An 18483-nucleotide genomic window follows, 5' to 3' on the forward strand; every position below is an offset into this window, starting at 1 on the left:
GGATACCCTCTGCCAACGGGCACTGGCCCCTGCCTTCCCCGAGCAGTTGGAAAGTCGGCAGTCGCTCTCTCCGCCTCCGCGCCGCCTCGGACGCCCCGGCACCGGCCGGGCCCTGTCGCTTTGTAGCATTTTGCAGCTGGACCACGGGCTCCTTTTGGTCCGCCAGTTGTGCTCGAGACCCGGTTCAGCCACAGAGTTTTAGCTGTGTGACTTTGGGCAAGTCAGTGTCCCTCTCTGGGCCTCGGGTTCTTTTTTTGCTGTGACGCTAGCGACTGTATTTTTAACCCTGATTTTATCCAACACATAGTAGGTGCTCAAAAGATATTTATGAGTGAATAAATGCATGATGATAAGAAATTGGACCAGATGAGGCCCTGTGAAGCTGCCTTTTTTTTTTTTTCTGTTTTCTGTTCTGAGTTTCCCTGGCCTGGACTAGAAATTCTCCATCCTGGCCGGGCGTGGTGGCTCATGCCTGTAATCCCAGCACTTTGGGAGGCCGAGGCGGGTGGATCACGAGGTCAAGAGATCGACACCATCCTGGTCAACATGGTGAAACCCCGTCTCTACTAAAAATACAAAAAATTAGCTGGGCATGGTGGCGCGTGCCTGTAATCCCAGCTACTCGGGAGGCTGAGGCAGGAGAATTGCCTGAACCCAGGAGGCGGAGGTTGCGGTGAGCCGAGATCGCGCCATTACACTCCAGCCTGGGTAACAAGAGCGAAACTACGTCTCAAAAAAAAAAAAAAAAAAAAAGAAATTCTTCAGCCTGCAGGAACATTACTTTTGAAAGGATGCTAAGGAATCCCAGGGATGAGAAAATCAAGGGTTGCAGTGATGTCAGAAAACAAGAGAACGAGGCAAGAAGTTCTTGTGTTTTTGAGGGGAGAGAGTCCATGAAACGGTGGGGGGAGGGGGGAGTCCAAAGAAGGGGCGTCTCTGTCCTTCCAACTCACCTTTTCCTCTTTCCGTTTCTCTTCTTCTCCTTCCCATCTAGTGCACCATATTCACTCCAGAGTAGAAATTTGCCAAAACAGCATCCTCTTTTTATCAGAAAATAAAATATCCTGGCTTCTTAGCCTGGCATTCTTGGACCTGCACAGTTTGATCCCAACCGACAACTGTTTACTTGAAATTTCAGATTCTCCCAGAATCACCTTCCTCGTGGTAACCCTGGAAGGCGGTCCTACCCCACCTCGTCTTATCTGACACAAACACAGTCTCTCCCAGGCTGAGATAAACTTGAACACTTCTTTTCTTTTAAATTTCGGATTTCAAAATACAAATAGCATAGTCACAACATTTCTGTAATGTTTTCTATATTCAGGTACTGGTTTGACTAGAGGATAAAAATAAAACAAGGTTTGAAGACTTAAGTACTTAAAAAGCATTTATTTAAATAGAGACAGGGCCTCCCTATGTTACCCAGGCTGGTCTCAAACTCCTGGCCTCAAAAGTGATCCTCGGGCTGGGTGTGGTAGCTCATGCCTGTAATTCCAGCACTTTGGGAGGCTGAGGCAGGTGGATCACTTAAGGTCAGGAGTTCAAGACTAGCCTGGCCAACATGGTGAAACCCCATCTCTACTAAAAATACAAAAATTAGCTGGGCATGGTGGTGCATGCCCATAATCCCAGCTACTGGAGAGGCTGAGGCAGAAGACTTGCTTGAACGGTATAGTTGTCATTAACTCCGTGTTTGTTATTTCTTTTTTTTGCCAATGGCTTGCCAGTTTCTTCCACAAATATCTGTCGCTACCTATTATGTGCTCATTGAGATAGTGAGCAAAAACAGACATGGGTCTGGGTCTTCTGGAACTTACATTAGGGAAGGATATTGATCATACAAATAAATGCAAAGTTGGAACTATTTCAATTGCTGTAGGGGGGTACATGCTACTTAATATGAGGGATTTTAGAAGGAGAATTGAGCTAATCAATGGAATCAAGGGAAACGTTTTTTTTTTTTTTTGAGACGGAGTCTCCTTCTTGCATCCAGGCTGGAGTGCAGCAGCGCAGTCTCGGCTCACTGCAGCCTCCACTTCCCGGGTTCAAGTGATTCACCTGCCTCAGCCTCTCGAGTAGCTGGAATTACAAGCAGTTTTGTATTCTTTTGTATTTTTGTACACAAGCTAATTTTTATATTTTTAGTAGAGATGAGTTTCACCATGTTGGCCAGGCTGGTCTCCAACTCCTAGCCTTAACGGATCTGCCCACCTCGCCTTCCAAAGTGCTGGGATTACAGGTGTGAGCCACTGTGCTTGGCCAAGGGAAACTTTTTAACAAAAAATTAAGATGAGATCTCTCTCTATGTATTACCCAGGCCTCCTGCCTCAGTCTCCCAAAATGCTAGAGTTATAGGCATGAGCCACTGAGGCCAGCTGGGAAACTTTTTTTCCTTTTTTTGAGGAAGTGTGTATTTAGCTGAGCTCTAGTGTAAGAATTAACTTGATTACAATCAAGTTTTCTGGGAAAGAGTTTTCTGGAAAGGAGCCACATGTCCTGAGTGGGGAGGGAGCAGGGTACCTAATACCCAAAAAAGGCCAGTGCTGTAGAAGTCTAGAACATGAGGGGCGTGGGGAAAGGGCTGCTTGGGAGTTAGGGGCCAAACTTCAGGACACTGTAGGCCAAACTCTTCTTCATGATTAGGATTAAGATTAATTTTTCATTCTATCTATTTATATATGAATGAATGAATGAGCTAGGGTCTTGCTCTGTCACCCAGGCTGGAGTGCAGTGGTGCAATCATAGCTCACTGCAGCCTCAAAATCCTGGGCTCAATCCTCTTGCCTCAGCATCCCAAGTAGCTGGGACCACAGGCACACACCACCATGCCTGGCTAACTGCTAACATTTTTGGTAGAGATAGGATCTTATTGTGTTGCCCAGGCTGGTCTCGAACTCCTGGCCTAAAGCGATCCTCCCTCCTTGGCCTCCAAAAACTCTGAGATTAAAGTATATACTGATATATATTGGAGTGGCACTTTAGAGAGGAAGTTGAATAAATTTAATTTCTTTTGAAGAGTCAGGTTCTCTGTTCTCCGTCACCCAGAGAGTGCAGTGGTGAGATCACACTACAGCCTCAACTTCCAGGGCTCAAGTGATCCACCTCAGCCTCCCAAGTAGCTAGGACCACAGCCACCATGGCTGGCTAATTTTTGTACTTAATTTTTGTGGAGACAGGGTTTTGCCATGCTGCCTAGGCTGGTCTTGAATTCATGGGCTCAAGTGATCCACTAACCTCACCTTTCCAAAGTGCAGGGCTTATAGGCATGACCCACTGTGCCTGGCAGAAATTTAATTTTTCATTCTTATTTTCCAATTGGTATATAACACTGTCAATAAATTATCTTCTTTTCAAAAAAATTTTCAGTTTCCTATTACAGTGAAAGGTAGAAGGGCTACAAGCATTGTGTTATATTTGAAAGGTTTGCTTCCACTAGTGGACAGGACTCTGGGGCAAACGTCTATGAATGAATTCCATCAGAGGGCCTTAGTGTGAATGCAGGTTCTGTCCAGGATTGTAGCTGTGAAATCCTAGGCAAGTTACATGTCTCTATCTTTCAGTTTCTTCTTCTGAAAAACAAAATGGAAGTGGTAAAATGGAAATAATACTAGTACTTACCACACAGAGTTGGAACTAGAATCAAGAGTCATGTCATGGCCAGGGGAGGTGGCTCACGCCTGTAATTCCAGCACTTTGGGAGGCCAAGGTGGGTGGATCATGAAGTCAAGGGATCGAGACCATCCTGGCTAACATAGTGAAACCCCGTCTCTACTAAAAATACAAAAATTAGCTGGGTGTGGTGGCACATGCCTGTAGTCCCAGCTACTGGGGAGGCTGAAGTAGGAGAATCGCCTGAACCAGGGAGGCGGCGGTTGCAGTGAGCTGAGATCATGCTACGGCACTCCAGCTTGGTGACAGAGTGAGACTCCATCTCAAAACAAAACAAAAAAAGAGTCATGCCATATATGCAAAACTCTTAAAGTATTTAGTACATAATGCATACTGTTTAAGTGTTGGTTGTTATTCAGAGATAATGTCAAGTGTTCAAATGCGAGGCCCTTGGCTTCATGGCAGGTGGCCCTCATGACTAGCGTCACTGTATAATTTATTGTCCAAACTAGGACTTTTCAGAGTGTCATTAAAGGAAGCACTGGTCAGAATTGTGTTGGGAAAACAGGTCTGAGGTAGAGCTGTCTTGGGCATATGGGAATAGGCGGTCACATTATTTATGAAACCACTGCAGCTCTGCTGATCACCACTGTCCACCTTGACCTCCCCCCAGTCAGAGACCATGACAGCCCCTGTTTGTTGTAGCATTTACTTAGCCTTTAGTGTATGCTGTCTGGGGCCAGTCTGTATTTGCTTGTTAGGTACTGACGTCCTGTCTTCCCAAGAGGACTGTAAGCGCCTGAGGGCAAGGACCCATCATACAGGTCCCTGTGCCCTGAGTGTGCAGATAGGTGTCTTGATGAAGAGATGAGTGACAGTTCCTCTTTCTCTGGAGGTCTCTTGAGAGCCTGTGCCTAAATCCTATCATCTGACACTGCAGTTGGCTCTTGTTACACTTGGGGAATTGGTTCTAGAACTCTGGAGTATACCAAAACCTGCACACACTCATCTTGCAGTTGACTCTGCATATATGTGGATTTTGCATCCCTCCATTACTGTATTTGCTATTTTATTGAAATGGAATTTCACTCTTGTTGCCCAGGCTGGAGTGCAATGGCACAATCTCGGTCACTGCAACCTCCACCTCCTAAGTTCAAGCAATTCTCCTACCTGAACCTCCCAAGTAGCTGAGATTACAGGCATGTGCCACCATGCCCAGCTAATTTTTGTATTTTTAGTAGAGACAGAGTTTCACCATGTTGGCCAGGCTGGACTCGAACTCCTGACCTCACAGGATCCACTCGCCTCAGCCTCCCCAAATGCTGGGATTACAGGCATGAGCCACTGTGCCTGGCCTACTGTATTTTCTTTCCTTTTCCTTTTATTTTTTAACTGCATTAAAAAAAAATCTTGGTATCTCTCCTCCCCTCCTTTCCCCTCCCTTCCCTTCTCCTCCTTTCTTCCTTCTTCCTTTCCTCTTTTTGGAGATGGAGTTTCACTCTATCACCCAGGCTGGGATGCAGGGCTGTGATCATGGCTCACTGCAGCCTCATCCTCATGGGCTCAAGTGATCCTACCACCTTGCCCCCTGAATAGCTGGAATTACAGGTGCATGCTACCACATGTAGCCATTACTGTATTTTTTATTTGTACTTGGTTGAAAGAAATTGCATTATAAGTGTACCTGCCCAGTTCAAACCTGTATTGTTCAAAGATTACCTGTATATCAAGCACCAGGCAGAATACTCCAGGCTCTCAGACCCTTGACTTTCTCCTAGTTGATTTCTCCACTTCCAATCCTGCCTCCTATAGCCACTCTCCACACAGCTTCCAACTCCCTGGTTTACATGGTGGCTGATGCCTGTGATCCCAGCACTTTGGGAGGCTGAGATGGGTGAATAGCTTGAGGTCAGGAGTTTGAGAACAGCCTAGCCAACATGGTGAAACCCCGTCTCTACAAAATACAAAAATTAGCTGGGTGTGGTGGCGTGCACCTGAATCCCAGCTACTTGGGAAGCTGAGGCAGGAGAATCGCCTGAACCTGGGAGGCAGAGGTTGCAGTGAGCCAAGGTTGTCCCATTGCACTCTAGCCTGGGCGACAGAACGAGACTCTGTCTGAAAAACAGCAACAACAAAAACACCTCACAGTGGCTTCTCATTACTTTTATGGAAGGAGATTGCGACATTCTCCTCCAAAGCCTTCAGTGACTTTCCTCCATACTTGAAAATAAAACCCAAACTTTTTGTCAGAGCAAACAAACTCTGCAGCTCCGGCCCTGCCTGATCTCTCAGACCTCACCCCTGCCACTCATCCTGTTGCTTCCCCTACTGATCATATAAGATCCAGGAGCACTTATCTCTTTCCAGGGCCTTGTATCCGTGCCTGGCACAAGGTAGGTGCTAAATGCCAATTTGTGGAAATAATGAATTTTTATTTTTTGAAAGTGATGGGGAGACTGGGCGCAGTGGCTCATGTCTGTAATCCCAGCATTTTGGGAGGTTGAGGTGGATCACCTGAGGTCAGGAGTTGGAGACCAGCCTGACCAGCATAATGAAACTCCGTCTCTACTAAAAATACAAATATTGGCCTGGTGCCCTGGCTCACGCCTGTAATCCCCACACTTTGGGAGGCTGAGGTGGGTGGATCATGAGGTTAGGAGATTGGGACCATCCTGGCCAACGTGGTCAAACCTTTTCTCTACAAGTAATACAAAAAAAAAATTAGTCTCACATGATGGTAAGCGCCTGTAGTCCCAGCTGATCAATAGGCTGAGGCAGGAGAATTGCTTGAACCTGGGAGGCGGAGGTTGCAGTGAGCTGAAATCATGCCACTGTACTCCAGCCTGGGCAACCGGGCCTGACCTAATCTCAAATAAAGAAAAAAAAAACAACAAATTTTTGGCCTCTTGCATCAAAAACCAACAATGACAAGCACAAGGATTTCATTAAGTTAAATGAGCCACAGCTGGGGACTGGCCAGGTTCTTGGAACTTTGCTCTTTCTCCACCACTTAGTCCATGGCCCAGCAGTTATTTCCTTTCCCCACATGGCCTTGGCACTGGTCAGGTTCTGGCCCAGTGGGATCTGCTTTCCACACCAGAGCATTTACCCCACCTCCTGACATACTTGCTCCCCTTAGAGATGCTCCCTCATAGACCAAAATGTAACACACCCACCAGGCGCCTCCCTGTTGCCAGGCTGTCAGGACAGCCAGCGAGTGTGTGGAGGGAGATGGCCAGGTCGGAGATTTGGGCTCAAGATCCTGTGACCTCACCTCCCCACAGAACTACAATTACACTTTCACCTGGGCCAGCATTGACAGTATACACCTGAGGAATTGAAAATATTTTTGGAAAACTTTGTCCTAGTTACAATTACCAAAAACCATGACAACTTCCCTGCAGCACCTCCAGAGAGATGACTGTGCCTCAAGAGGCTCTGCTTTTCCATGATCCTTTGAGGCAGACAGGCTCTCTGGGAGGGAGCAGAAAATTCAGAGTCTGAGATAGAAGGGGAAGACAGCAAAGCACTGTGGGTGTTGGATTCTCTGCCTCCTGGGATGTGTTTTTGCTGAAACTAATTTTCTGTTACTCCCCAAATTCTTTAGATGAACTATATCATTCAATTATAAATAGAGAAATGAGATCACACAAGCAACTTGAGGATTTGTCAACAGATTACAGTGCCAGGAAGAACGTGAGGTTCAACATTGACAAAGAAAATAGAGACACCTGTGTAATTCAGTGCACGTTGATATGCACATGTAGATTGCATATATACATATGTTTGGAATATATGTTTTATCAAAATGTAACTCAATAGAGATAGACTCTAAACTGAGCAATATTCATAGAAGAAATGAAGACATTTAATAAGGAATTTCCTCACACACACATGAGCACCAAGTTCATGTAGGTGAGAGGGAAATTCTATAATAATCAATAAACCAACGCTAGTTAAACTATTCAAGAGTTATAGAGAGGTCCGTCTTTCCTGAAATAGTTTTTAGGAAGGTTATATAAAGGTAATAACAGAACCTCGCCTAGATTTAGCCATGTAGAATGCTATAGACAATTGGGGCATATACGTTTAAGAATAAAAATATTAAATATTAGAAAATATGGCATCAGTATACTAATGCCTAATCAATTATCCTTTATCTTACAAAGGGAGGTATGATTCAATATTTAGAAATTCATTGATGAAATTAATCACATTAGTAGAATGAATGAGAATGTCATGTGACTATGTTCATCAATGCAAAAAGAAATGGGCAGAAAATTGTTTAATACATTTAGTAAGAAATTGGTGGAAAGATTTCTGAAAAACATGAGAATAGACTTATACAAATGAAAAATAACGACTCCAAATGTTTGGGTAGGAAAATTCAACAATATTGAGAAGTCAAATAATCTTCGAAGAAATTTATATGTTGAGTTTGACCTAAATATAATACTATACACTTGAATTCTGAAGATTTAAAAAATGTATTGCTATGAAAAGTGAACAAAAAAAATCCATGAACAATTTTAAATAAAAAAAGAATGACTTCCCCTGTTATATATTATTAAAACATGGGGACCCTGCGTGGTGGCTCATGCCTGTAATCCCAGCTACTTGGGAGGCTAAGGCAGGAGAATTGCTTGAACTTGGGAGGCAGAGGTTGTAGTGAGCCAAGATCATGCCATTGCACTCCAGCCTGGGTGACAAAGCAAGACTCTGTAGGAAAAAAAAAAATAAATAAAGCGTAGGAATTAAAATGGTGATTCGTGAATATAAATACAGATGAGTGGAATACAAATTTTAAAATAGAATAAAGTATGTGAAAATGTTCTTTACAGTAAGACAGCAGTGACAAAAGTAGAATTGTGGACTTGGGGGGTCTCATTGGAGACCACAGCCCATAAATGTGTAGCTGAGCCTTTGTCTTCTGATGTGTTTTGTTGCCACAGAGATGGTGTTTCCACAAGTGTGAGGATATTCAACATTTGAAAGAGCAGCTTTGGCTATTGTCTGATGGATAACATTTTTTTCTGGCACAATACATATTGTAACCTGTTCTAAGAGCCCACAGCTTGTTTTCTGGTGAGCTGAGATGTGACTGCCTTCGGTAACACTTTATCACCTGCATCTGAGCCACTAAAAAGTCACATACTGTTTCAGTAATTTCTTTGGTTGGTGACTTGCCTGGTGTGAGACCATCCTGGGACCCCGCCTATCCAAGCCCACAGGTGATAACAGTCTGTGAACAGTCCAGGGAGAGAGAAACTGCTTGGGGAATGCCGGACAGTCTATGAACAGACGATGTATGTGAAGACTTCTACCCATTGTTGAGCTTTGGCTAACTGTTCAAACTATGTTCAAATAAGATAAATGCTGATTGTAACCAATGCAGCTGTTCTGTACCCCACTTCTGTACCTTTTTCTGTATGTCACTTTCTTTATTCTGTCCTCTCTGACCACACAGCAGCACGGAGCCTCTCTGAACCATTCTGGTTAAGGGAGCTGCCTGGTTTGCAAGTCATTCTTTGCTCAATTAAATCCTGTTCAACTTAATTTGCCTAAAGTATTTTTTTTTTTTTTTTTTTTTTGAGACAGAGTTTCTCTCTTGTTACCCAGGCTGGAGTGCAATGGCATGATCTTGGCTCACCGCAACCTCCGCCTCCTGGGTTCAGGCAATTCTCCTGCCTCAACCTCCTGAGCAGCTGGGATTACAGGCACGCGCCACCATGCCCAGCTAATTTTTTGTATTTTTAGTAGAGACGGGGTTTCACCATGTTGACCAGAATGGTCTTGATCTCTTGACCTCGTGATCCACCCGCCTCAGCCTCCCAAAGTGCTGGGATTACAGGCTTGAGCCACCGCGCCCAGCCCCTTTTTTTTTTTTTTTTTTTTTTTAACATGACCAAGGTGAACAAGAGCTTGGAATACCTTAGGTGGAAGGAACATGGTTGGTGATGTTTTTGGGAGGGTGAGTCGAGGCCAGAACGGGGTTTGAGGGCCAGAGAGGGACCTGCGTGAGAGGCTGATGAGGGTGCTGTTGGTAACTGTGCCTGCTATACCTGGACAAGGTTATTACCCCTATCAAACTTGAGAGAAGAGAAAGAGTTCTCAAAACACAAGCAGGAGGTATTTCCCTCCCATTTTTTATATTTCTACAAAGAGCCAAGAGCCAAGTTCGTGGCTTCTGTCCCTCATTCTCACAGTGTTCACAGTAGCCAGCCATGTCCAGTGAGGAGGGTTCAGGTGCACAGAGCAGTCTTCTAAATGCTAATCTACATCTTTCTTCATCACACAATTTTTATCATGTCAATTTAAAAAGTTTTGTTTCATGAAAAGAAATATTTTTAAGGCCGGAGAAGACCAGGGGCGGTGGCTCATGCCACCAGCCCACACTTTAAATGGCCCCTGTGGGAACCTTAGCTCAGTTTTCCCCAAGCTGACCCCAAATCCTCCAGCCTGGATGCTGCCTCCAGGGTCCACCCTTGTGGGAGTTCCCACTGAGACTCACCTTGCCAGAGCGCAGAAGGAGCCAAGCCAAGCTCATTCTGCAGTGGCTGATCACCTTGGACAATCTGTCTGCTCTGCGGTCAGTTACACCACTGCTGTCTACTCTCAACCAGGTCCAGGCCAAGAGACGTGGGTGCCCGATCATGCCTTTAGTAACAACCCCCTGCATCTCGCCTATCTCCAGCTTCCCCTGTCCCTTGAAGCTTGGTTTCCTTGATCAGGATTAGGGGTTTTCAGTGTGGCGGGGACTCCTGACAGTCACAGAATGGCATCTATGAGGCCAAACCATGTCTGAATTGACACTCCATGTTATTTAACCTTTTCATTCTTCTCTGCTCAGCAGTGTGGGGTGGAGTTCCCCAGAGCAGAAGCAGTGGTGAGAATTCAGCTGTCTCCTATTAATCCAAGTATTTCAAAAGCCCCAGATATCAGAGCACCATGGTCTCAAGATAAGCAGGAAACCTCTTTCAGTGGGTATGTGGACCTGGGAAGGTTTAGAGAATCCAATTCCAGACCTTTGAAGTCCATTCTCACTCCTCAAAATCAACTAGACCCAGAAACTGTCCAGAGGAGTCCCTGCCCCCGGGCCCTTCTCACGCCTCCTTCCTTCTCCCACTTGCCAATCTCACCTGCCTGAAATTTACAAGGGGTATTGTCTCAGACCTTCAGAATAGGGATCCTTCAGCAATTCCCACAATTCTATGCCATCCATCTGATTAGAGGTTTATTTCCAATACAATTGGAATTTCTGTTTCACAAATATTTATTACAATTGGAAACATTCACTCTGGTGAACTGAGTTTTACTAAATATGTATATATATGTTATACATACATAAATTTCCTCTTGAATATATATGTATATGTCAGAGCTATCTATCCAGTTATCTATATGGATAGATAGCTCTGACATATACATATATGGAGAGAGAGACAGAGACACCAACAGAGAGAAAGATGGAAAATGAGAGAAGCTTCAAGTAAGTAGAAGGGGACCGAACAAAACACTGAGAAGCATGAGTGTGTCAGTTGCCTTAGGATGAAGTTAAGTGGGGGCAGTGGATCAGATATACAAGTTCAAGAAGTAAAAGGCAGGATGTAAAACTCGCAGCTGCTAACGAAGGACTTGTCTGGTTTTTCAAAAGTTATATAGTGGTCAGGGCCAAATCATCACCCCAGTAACACTGTGTTGGACACATCCGAAAAAGAGTGAGGTGCGGTTTGTTTTAATGTGTCTGGATCCCGCCACAATTAAAATCCTTTGCTATAATTTAAACATATGATGCAAAAATAAGTGTCTACAAAACCTGTGTGGGGGTATACACAAAGATTCTCTAGGGAGAAGGGACAAAGAATTTGAAGACAATTAGTTTAAAGGAAAGAATATCTGGAAGAAAGTATAATCCCCTAGCTGATGTTACTTTTCCTCCTGAAACCTGCAATGGGGCTGCCCAGGCCTTTGTCTCCAATTGTTCCATTTACTTGTAGGAAAATGAGACTTGGTTCTCATCATAGTTGTAGCAGTCATGATGTGCATGGCCTCAAGGAAGTTCCAGAGGATGTTTTAGGCTGCAGGGGACATTTAGAGGATGTTTCTTTCCAAGGAAAATGTTCATGTCATGACTTTTATTCCACTAACATAATTTGAACATACAGATGTACTTTTAAATAATGGGCCAGATGACCCCAGTTTATCTACTGGGATATACCTGTATTTGCTTAAAGAAGTGCAGTCTTCTATTAGGGCAGGCGTCCTTTCTACTGTGGAGATTTGCATTCTGAGATCCTGTGAGTCTGAGCCTGTCTGTTAGGAGCTGCCCCTGTCTACTATTAGGGTGGCCTCTTTAGCTTTGGCTCTACACCACGTGGCTGGAAGATTTTTTTTTACTTTGAAAGGGGGCAAAAATGATACAACTTTTCAGTGTACATTTTTGTATTGTTTTAATTATTTCAATTAGTATGTAGTGACTTTGAAATCTGAGAAACATCTACTGAAAATGGAAAATACTAGGAAAAATATTTAAAAAGAAGTATTTCTGCTTTATTGGGTACCTGTCGACATGGTAATGAACAACACAAATGCATCTCCATTCTTTATTTTGTATTATTATTTTTTCTTTGAGATGGAGTCTCGCCCTGTCACCCAGGCTGGAGTGCTGGGGCATGATCTCAGCTCGCTGCCACCTCTGTCTCCTGGGTTCAAGCAATTCTCCTGCCTCAGCCTTCCCAGTAGCTGGGACTACAGGCACACACCACCATGCCCTGCTATTCATTTCCATTCTTGTGGAGCGCAGCCTGGTGGAGTTTGATCTACATGCTTACAGATGGCTTATCTGCAAAATGTGTCTAAAAAGAAATTTTATAGGATAAATTTTTATACATGTTTGAAACTGGCACAAATGAATAAATGTAATGCAAGCTGTTATTAATACATCATCTCTGAATTAGGAGAGTAATTGCCATCATATCATTGTGATTACACAAAGCCTCTGTCATGTAACAGGGTCTCAGTAAATGTCAATTTCCATAGCATTTCGAGCCTGGATACTGAGACATGGGGCAAAGGGCAAGGACATGTCCCCGGTTTGGCTCTTGCATTTTCTGGTTTCCTCATTTATCTGTATTTTTTTTCTTTTCTTTTTGCCTTGTTATCTTTCTAACTTCAGGGAAGCCTCTCCCTTCTTCTCCTCCCCAGAATGACCTATCACCCTCCTTCAGGACCTAGTTGCAGGGCGTTTCTGTTTTAGGCTGACATTCGACTCCTTGCCTACATCTATAGCTTGGCACAAAGAGATTCACACACCCTCAAGAGCGTGGGTGAGACATACACAGCCTGTTAGAGCTGAAGGTGATGCTAACCTGGGAAATCATGACCTCATAGCAGAGCAGGATGTGAGAGGTTTTGGAAAGGAGGTGGCCTTGCAGGGCAGGAGGGATTTTTAAGGGGAGGTGGTGGATTGGGAGAAACACCCAGTGAAGAGGGAAACGAATATGTAAATTCTACCCTTTTCTCTACCCAGACAGATGGCTCTTCTTAAGGCCAATAAGGATCTCATTTCTGCAGGACTGAAGGAGTTCAATGTTCTGCTGAATCAGCAGGTGAGTCCAGGCTTTCCCTTTCAAAGGACTGGCCTGGAGACTGGGGGATGGAGGATGAGGGCAGAAAACAGAGGGTAATTGGAGCGGATGAAGTAATGGTGGAGTTGATGGAAACAGCAAGAGACGCGGGATACAACGCAGAGGAAAGAGGATGTGAGAGCTGGTGTTGCCAGACTCTTCTGAGTTTTCTGAATTCCATTGCTGACCACATTCTCCCTTGCCAATTACCTCTCCGCAACCCCCCAGGTCTTCAATGACCCTCTTATCTCTGAAGAAGACATGGTGATCGTGGTGGAGGACTGGATGAACTTCTACATCAACTATTACCGGCAGCAGGTGACCGGGGACCCCCAAGAGCGAGACAAGGCTCTGCAGGAGCTTCGGCAAGAGCTGAACACTCTGATCAACCCTTTCCTGGCCAAGTACAGGGACTTCTTGAAGTCTCGTGAGCTCCCGAGTCACCCACCGCCCTCCTCCTAGCCCAGGGACCCAGACCCTCCTCTCGGAGAAACTCTCAGACCTTCCTGTCCTCAGGCTATGCTCTTGCTCTACCCCGACACCTCAATAAAGAGCAGTGCTGGTTTTGTTGGACTTCCTGGCTTTTCTTCCATGGTCTGTCCTGACTTGCGGAGGCGGTCGGTCCCTTTCCTCCCGCCCTCCCTCTTAGATATGCTTTTGGAGGCTTAATGCCTTAGATTGGAGGTTAGCAGCCTTGAGTGACCACTGGGCATCGATTCTAAACTAAAACAGGCTGAACGAGGGCCAGGAAGGCGGGGACTAGAGAGGCGGTCGCCTGCGCGGGGAAGGGGGTGGCAGAAACAGGAAAGGGGGATAGAAGCCCCCCAGACATGGTCCGTGGACCTGCTTGTCAAGGAGGAAGCTGTTGGAAGTCTCCCGGTCTTGTTCATCCTGCGCCAGGTCCCCCGCCTCAGCTTTTCAATCCCCTGTTCGTAGCCCCAGTTCAAACAACATTCTGGGATCTTCGGACTCTGACTACCAAAGAATACTTCCTCGGAGCCCCGAGCATTGCAGGAAGTTAGAGCTGGAAGGGATCTTGGGAACCCTTCAGCGCGCCCCTTATGTTTCAGGCGGGTGAGCCCCTTCCCTTTGGGTCCAACATCCCTGGGCGCAGATACCAGGATTGGGAAGCAGAGGAGCCCGCCTTCCCCCTGCCCCAAATTTCTCCGGTCAATTCCCGGCCTAGGGGCCCTTTCTCCCAGACCTCTAGACTCGAAGCCTCTTTATTTTAGGGTTCTGGGCAGAACCAGGGCCAGGCCAGGCTCCCGAGCTTTTTAAAAACGAAAGGTGTTAGACCCGCGGCGCAGTCTCCAGAAAAGGCCTCCAGGCGCAGAGGGGAGGCCCCTAGGGAAGAGTGAGCGGGGCGGCGGCGCGCGGGGGGCGGGTGTGCCCGGGGTGTGGGTGCGTGGAGCTGGGCAGGAGGTTGCGCAGGGAGGGTGCGGGTGCGGGGCGAGAGTGGGCGGAGATCAGAGATGCCTGGGGGGCGGGGGCACCCAGGGTGTGGATGAGCGGGGCCGGGGCACGCGGAGCTGGTGCTGGGGCGGATCGGGGTGCCCGGGGGAGCGGGGCTGCCCGCGGTGTGGGTGAGCGAGGTGGGGGCGCGCGCGGGAACCTGGAGGGCGCCCCCTTGGGCCTGTTCCGTGTTCTCTCTAACGCGGGAAAAGTTTGGGCTCAGAGGGATTGTTGCTGGTTCCAACCTCTCGGACCTGAGAACCGACTGTTGTTTTGTGGGTCTCTGCAGCCTGGATCAGGGTGAAAAGGGAACTAGCTCAGTGCCCCCAGCGGTGCTTCCAAACCTGGGGTGTGGTCGGCCCCAGACCCAGCCTGGGAGAGTGGCACCTCCCGGGGAAGCAGGCGGGGAGCACCTCTGGGGTAAGATCGGTGGTCCAGGCAGAGGCTGGGGCCTTCTCCTTCGTCCTCCTTCTCAGGAGATCTCAGTCTCTGAATGGGACCACGGCCTGTTCAGGCAGGACAGTAGTAGGCAGCCTCACCTTTGCAGGAAAGACCTGGCCAGGTGTGCGTGGGTGGAGGACAGTGACTGGGGAACGTTAGGAGAGTCACAGCTCATCGCTCCAGTGCCTTATGCGGAACGGCGAAGTGACTGCATGTAACCCACACACATCCTCTCGTGGACTTCACATCATCGCTAGATTAATTATAACACCGACCATAACGTCAGTGCTACGTAAATAGTTGTTACACTGTATTATTTAGGGAATAGCGACAAGAAAAGAAGTCTGTACATGTTCCGTACAGAGGCACCATCCATTTTTCCCCCCAAATATTTTTTATCTGTGGTGGGTTGAATCCGCAGATGCACAACTCACAGATACGGAGGGACCACTGTGTTTATCTTTCAGCTTAGCTGAAAAGAATGTCAGAAGCCATTTTGGCTCAATTCATGATGAGGAACCACTTCTCAGATGCTGGAGGAAAAATGACCAATTACAGGTACAAGGTAGAAAAGATTCTTACTGGGAAGTTCAACATTGAAACTCCATTCCGACCATTCCATAAGCTTGTGCAATTGAGAAGCTGCAAAAAATATTTTTAGGACAGAAAAATCTGTACCTGCACTTCCTGTTCTCTCATTACTGTCACCAAAGCGGTTGTAAATCTACAAGAAGTAAAACTGGGCGGTGGTGTGTGCCTCAGGGATCCAAGTAACTAGGATCACAGGCAGCCACCACCAGGCCCAGATAATTTTTGTATTTTTAGTAGAGACGGGGTTTCACCATGTTGGCCAGGCTGGTCTCAAACTCCTGCCCTCAGATAATCCTCCTGCCTCAGCCTCCCAAAGTGCTGAGATTACAGATGTGAGCCACTGCACCCAGCCTCTTGGAAGGTTTTAATTGCTACTTCAATTTCTTTATTTGCTACTGGTCTGCTCATGCTTCCTTTTTCTTCTTAATTATATCTTGGCAGGTAAAAAAGTTTTTATTTGTATAAATTTAGGGGTATAGGTATAATTGTGTTATATGCATAAATTGCATAGTGGTGAAGTCAGGACTTTTAGGATATCCATTATCCAAATAGCACACACTGTACACAGGAAATACTTTTTCATCACCCACCCCCTCCCACCCCTCTGCCGTCACAAGTCTCCACTGTCTATCTTCCCATACCCTACATCCATGTGTACACATTATTTAGCCCCTACTTATATGTTAGAACATACAATACTTATCTTTCCATGTCTTACATATTTCACTTAAGATGATGGTCTACAGTTCCATCCACATTCCTGCAAAAGACAGAATTCCCTTCTTTTTTATGACTGAGTAGTAATCTGTGTGTGTGTGTGTGTGTGTGTGTGACATTTTCTTTATCCAGTAATCCATTGATGGATGCTTTGATTGATTCCATATCTTTGCTACTGTGAACAGTGCTGCAATAAACATACAAGGGCAGGTATTTTTTTGATATGATGATTTCCTTTCTTTTGTGTAGATACCAGATAGTGGGATTGCTGGATTGAATGGTAGTTCTATTTTCAGTTCTTTGAGAAATCTCCACACTGTTTTCAGTAAGGTTGCACTAATTTACATTCTTACCAACAGCGTATAAGGATTCTCCTTTCTCTGTATCCTCACCAATATCTGTTATTTTTTGTCTTTTTAATAATAGCTGTTCTGACTTCATGTAAGATGATTTCTCATTGTGGTTTTAGCTTGGAGTTCTCTGATGATCAGTAATATTGAACATTTTTTCATATGCCTGCTGGCTATCTGTATGTCTTCTATTCATGTCCTTTTAACAGTTTTAAACGGAATTATTTATTTTCCTTTGTTGAATTGTTTGAATTTCTTATAAATTGTGGATATTAGTCCCCTGAAACATAAGTATTTCTAATATTTCCTCCCATTATTCAAGTTGTCTGTTCTCTTTGTTGATTATTTTACAGTGCAGAAGCTTTTTAGTTTAAGTTCAGTTTGTCTGTTTTTCTTTTTGTTACCTGTGCTTTTTTTTTTTTTGACAGAGTCGCGCTTTGTCACCCAGGCTGGAGTGCAGTTTCACAATCTTGGCTCTCTGCAAGCCCACCTCCCAGGTTCAAGCGGTTCTCTCCCAAGTAGCTGGAATTACAGGCATACACCACCACCCCTGGCTGTTTTTCGTATTTTTAGTAGAGCTGGGGTTTCACCATGTTGGTCAGGCTGGTCTTGAACTCCTGACTTCAGGTGATCCTCCTGCATTGGCCTCCCAAACTGCTGGGATTACAGGCCTGAGCCACCGCACCCAGCATTGCCTGTGCTTTTGGGCATTTAGTCATGAATTTTTTGCTTAGATCAATGTCTGGAAGAGTTTTCCTTAGTTTTATTTCCAGTATTTTTATAGTTTCAATTCTTACATTAAGTCTTTAATCCATTTTGAGTTGATTTTTCATACAGTGATAGATAAGTAGGGGTCCAATTTCATTTTTGTGCATGTGGCAATCTAATTTCCCAGCACCACTTATTGAATAAGGTGTCCTTTCCTTAGTGTATTTTCTTGTCAACTTTGTCAAAGATTAGTTGGTTATAAACATGTGGCCTTATTTCTGAGCTCTCTATTCTGTTCCATTAATCCGTGTGTCCATTTTCATACCAGTGCCATGCTGTTTTGGTTACTATAGGCTTATGGTGTAATTTGAGGTCAGGCAATGTGATGTGGCCAGCTTTGTTCTATTTGCTTAGGATTGCTTCAATTACTTGGACTCTTTTTTGGTTGCAGATGAGTTTTAGTGCGGTTTTTTCTAATTCTGTGAAAAATGACGTTGGTAATTTGCATTCAGTCTGTAGGGTGCTTTGAGCACTTTGGTCTTTTTGCCTCTATTAATTTTTGTAATTCATAAGCATGGGATTTTTTCCATTTGTTTACATCATCTGCAATTGCTGTCATCAGTGTTTTGTAGTTTTACTTCTAGAGATCTTTCACCTCCTCAGTTATGTATGTTCCTAGGTATTTTATTATTTTTTTGTACCTATTGGAAATGGGATTGCCTTCTTGAATTTGTTCTGAGCTTAATCGTGATTGGTGTATAGAAATGCTACTGATATTTGTATATTGAATTTGTATTCTGAAACTACTGAATTCATTTATCAAATCTAAGAGTTTTTCTAGATATAAGGTCACATAATCAATGAACAGGGATAATTTGACTTATTTTCCAATTTAAACACCTTTTATTTTTTTCTCTTGTCTGATTGCTCTATCGAGGGCTTCCAGTACCATGTTGAATGTGTATTGGAATTTTTCTATTTTCCCTAAG

At 45.0% G+C, this 18483-nt stretch overlaps 1 protein-coding gene and 1 long non-coding RNA gene across 6 annotated transcripts; both read left to right on the top strand.

The window, feature by feature from the left end:
• Positions 1-31: 31 nt before the first annotated feature.
• LOC144578621 (uncharacterized) lies at positions 32-9165 on the top strand. Its single transcript, XR_013524793.1, has 2 exons — positions 32-857; positions 8562-9165. It is a non-coding gene; the product is annotated as an uncharacterized LOC144578621 (long non-coding RNA).
• Positions 9166-12915: 3750 nt separating this feature from the next.
• Positions 12916-13808, top strand: AHSP (alpha hemoglobin stabilizing protein). 5 transcript variants are annotated; one of them, XM_008987570.6, is made up of 3 exons: positions 12916-13031; positions 13139-13217; positions 13464-13808. In XM_008987570.6, the coding sequence occupies exons 2-3, from the start codon at positions 13143-13145 to the stop codon at positions 13695-13697; spliced, it is 309 nt and encodes a 102-aa protein (XP_008985818.1). In that variant the 5' UTR covers positions 12916-13031; positions 13139-13142; the 3' UTR covers positions 13698-13808. The 5 variants fall into 5 exon arrangements, with proteins under 5 accessions (XP_008985818.1, XP_008985816.1, XP_008985817.1 ...); XM_008987568.6 differs by having other exon boundaries at positions 12916-13010; XM_008987569.4 differs by having other exon boundaries at positions 12916-13010; positions 13143-13217.
• The last annotated feature ends 4675 nt before the right edge of the window (positions 13809-18483 follow it).

The sequence above is a fragment of the Callithrix jacchus genome, chromosome 12, assembly GCF_049354715.1.
Source record: "Callithrix jacchus isolate 240 chromosome 12, calJac240_pri, whole genome shotgun sequence".
NCBI lineage: Eukaryota > Metazoa > Chordata > Mammalia > Primates > Cebidae > Callithrix > Callithrix jacchus.